General features: G+C 31.5%; 1 protein-coding gene and 1 long non-coding RNA gene across 2 annotated transcripts; one reads left to right on the top strand and one right to left on the bottom strand.

Annotated features, from left to right (window-relative positions):
- Positions 1–162: 162 nt before the first annotated feature.
- LOC116347598 (prostatic acid phosphatase-like) lies at positions 163–2,399 on the top strand. The gene is made up of 8 exons (XM_031778260.1): positions 163–482; positions 551–596; positions 663–715; positions 829–925; positions 984–1,326; positions 1,402–1,648; positions 1,709–1,952; positions 2,012–2,399. The coding sequence occupies exons 1-8, from the start codon at positions 366–368 to the stop codon at positions 2,101–2,103; spliced, it is 1,239 nt and encodes a 412-aa protein (XP_031634120.1). The 5' UTR covers positions 163–365; the 3' UTR covers positions 2,104–2,399.
- Positions 2,400–2,845: 446 nt separating this feature from the next.
- Positions 2,846–3,306, bottom strand: LOC116347599. The gene is made up of 2 exons (XR_004201699.1): positions 3,253–3,306; positions 2,846–3,177 (listed from the first exon to the last, which is right to left on the bottom strand). It is a non-coding gene; the product is annotated as an uncharacterized LOC116347599 (long non-coding RNA).

The following is a 3,306-nucleotide window of genomic DNA, read 5'->3' as shown; positions in this document are numbered from 1 at the left end:
TTCAGACCCATAGAGTCTGACACAACTGACGTGATTTGTTTTATTCAGGGTAGGAAACCAAAACAAATCTTATTTTTTGAACAAAACAAACAAAGTCTATAATGCAGCACGTTAACCAATTACATACAAAAATGATTTTGTATTTTCTAATCAAAAAGTTCAAAAAAAGAGAAAACCAAATGGTCTTTGATTTCATAAGCTACGGTCCTGGCTGATTCTTTTTAATTATACACACATTTGCATCTGTGTATCACGAAATGTTGATTTTGATATCATCTGGAGCCTCGATCAGTGTTATTTCGTTCAGATCTTCACTTTTGTAATTTTCCATCGATAAAAGACAGAGCTACGTTTTTCAACAAGATATGTTGCCTTTAAAAATTTCTCTATTCATGTGTGTGGAATTAATAATTATTAATCAAGTTCTATCCAGAGTAGAGAATACGATAAACGAAAAGGCCGAACTAATATGTGCACAAGTTGTTAGTAAACATTTATCAATCACAAATCTATTTGTTATTGACTGAGTTTTATTATTGAAATTGCATAGATCTTTCATCATGGTTTTCGAAATCCATTTTCAAGTTTTCCGACAGGTATAAATCTTTTTATTTTATTAATAAAGAATTTATTTGTATTAGTTTGTTAATTTGTGTTTATAGATCCATGGAAAGATAAAAAGCATTTCATCGGTGGATTTGGAGCACTTTTAAACGTATTGTATTGCAACAACTTATGTATAATAATTGAATTGCCAATCGATAATTTTATTTTGCTTTAAAACAGTTTCATCACTTTTATTGTTTAATTTTTTGTTCAATGTTTTAGAGTGGAAAACAGCAACAATACGAACTGGGCAAATATTTGCGAAGAAGATATCTTCTTGGAAATGAACGAAACATAAACAAGATGGTTTATGTTCAAAGTAAGTGTTTAAGAAGATCTCTTTGATTGCAAATGGTTAAAATCCATGCATTCTACAGGCATTGATGACGAGCGTAGTTTGATGAGTGCCGAGACGGCGATGGCTGCTTTTAGTTTAACCGATGTTAATAATAGTTCGAGTGTGCATTTACAATGGCAACCAATTCCAGTGCACACAATTCCACAAGAAAATGATTACATTTTGGTTGGAACAAAGTCATGTGCTCGCTACAATCATGCGTATAAAATGTACAAAAAATCTACCGAATATAAAGCATTAATGAAAAAATCAAAGACTTTATATCAGTACTTGGAGAAACATTCGGGAAAAGAGATGAAAAATCTTCAATCCGTTCACAACCTTTACGATACACTCCGAATTGAAAATTTACAAAATAAAACGTAAGAGATTCCAGATTTTGTCGTTGAAATCGTTCTTCTATTTTCATTATAATTTGAATGTGGTATTCTGATTAGTATGCCAAAATGGACTCAAAAGGTGATTGCACAGCCTGAATATGAATCGATTGCGGTACTGTCACTAATCCGCGGCACTGAAACACCCGAAATGGCGCATTTGAGTTCGGGCTTTTTAATACGTGAAATATTGGAGCGTTTCAAAGAAAAAATCAAATCAAACTTGGTGCCGGATCGTTCACTTTTCTTCTATTTTGCAAATGATGCAACAATCGCTCGTGTCTTAAATGTTCTCGGACTATTCGATGTAGGTCCATTTAGTTGATTTTATTCTTCTACTTTCATCTTTATTTCTTTTCCCATTTAGTTCTATATTGTGCCATTCGCAGCGAGTCTTCATTTTGAATTGTACAAGTCAAATGATGACCTTTACTTTCAAATCGTCTATAGAAATACAACAGAAGAAAATCCATTGCCCCTCGACATTCCAATGTGTGGAACAAAATGTTCGTTGGAAAAGTTTCATGAAATCTATGCAAAAATCATTCCAACTGCATCTTTTGAAGAAGAATGCCGAATTCCAACTGCTTTTGATGATTTTAAAAATGGAAGTAAGGATATCACGGTTTTTTTTTGTTTGAATAACATAAATATTTGTTTTTTCTTCAAGGCCTAGTTTTGCTAGTGAGCCTATTCATGATTTTAACAGTCATTGCTGTCTTGTCATGGATAGTTACTCGGGAGGAAGCAGACCCTGAATGAATTCAACGTGGAAAAAATTCAAATCAATAAATTTTAAAAATGTGATTTAAAAAATACACTTTTTGCAAGCGATTGCTATATATAATATTGCTCAGCGCTGCTGCCATCCACAGCATATTAAAATATCTTCATCACAGTGAACAACAATACATGCATTGTTCTCTATACAATCGTTTTAATGTTTTGACTCAAAACTTTTGAGTCACATAATCGTGAAGAGAACAATGCATGCATTCTTGTTTGCTGTGATGTATAAACTCCTACGTACATTCGCATGCGACGGACGACGCATTCTCAGCAAGATATTTCAATATGCTGTGAATGGCAGCAGCGCTGAACAATACTCTGATTTTAATTGATAATTCAAATATTTTCCGAATTAATTGGGATCCCAATATTTAGTCAGATGATTTCAATATTGAGCATAATTTTTATTTGCAAAAAATCTATATTTTCTTCGAATTTTTTTTTACTGTGATTAAACAGACATTTATGTTTACTTATTCAATCTGGTAAAAATATCATTAATAAACAGTTTATGTATCATAATTTTGTTAAATTGAAATCTAACCAAAGCATATGCCAAAATATACTAAAAATGCAAAAAAAAACAATTCTATATAATGTGAACTCTGTATAATTACCTGTACTGTTTTCGAATAATTCCTTTATCTTCTCAAAATACAATTTCGAAGTACAATAGTAACAATTTCTAAGTGAATCGTAATAAAATCCGCCTGAGTTAATCAAACAACATCGTTATTTATTTAACATGAATCGAATTTAGATGTAATCATTCCAAAAAATAATTGGCAAATGGTTTTGGCAAAATGTGTGCAAATGTTTGAGTAGCTGATTTTCTAATAATATTGTTGTTCACCTAATATATCACATTTATAGCATTTGAGATTACTAGATTTTATCAATATTAAGCATTAAATTTTGCTTGTATTCATTGAAACTTAAGATTTTCCAATGTTGTCTTTCGTCCTTTAAATTACATGGTGTTACGATCACCATCCAAAGCTCAGTGGCCAAACACAAGCCCGTTGCGATGTGGACAATTTGGTTTTTCTAAATAAATAATAGAAAATGATTGAATAAAAAGTGGAATATCAATTTAAAATGAGCAAAGTAAAAGATTCTTACTGCTTGGTCATATAACCATTTGTTGCCGTTGTTTGCATCACACTGTAGAAGAAC

Source organism: Contarinia nasturtii, unplaced genomic scaffold, assembly GCF_009176525.2.
Source record: "Contarinia nasturtii isolate CC-2019 unplaced genomic scaffold, AAFC_CNas_1.1 Cnas_scaffold_1964, whole genome shotgun sequence".
NCBI lineage: Eukaryota > Metazoa > Arthropoda > Insecta > Diptera > Cecidomyiidae > Contarinia > Contarinia nasturtii.
Note: the sequence above shows the minus strand (reverse complement) of the source record. Positions and strands in the feature narration are given on the sequence as shown.

Coding starts and splice junctions, on each gene's coding strand:
- LOC116347598 (XM_031778260.1), top strand. CDS start 366: ATGTTGCCTTTAAAAATTTCTCTATTCATGTGTGTGGAATTAATAATT. Junction 483..550: donor AACTAATATGTGCACAAGTT/GTTAGTAAACAT, acceptor GAAATTGCATAG/ATCTTTCATCATGGTTTTCG. Junction 926..983: donor CAAGATGGTTTATGTTCAAA/GTAAGTGTTTAA, acceptor TGCATTCTACAG/GCATTGATGACGAGCGTAGT.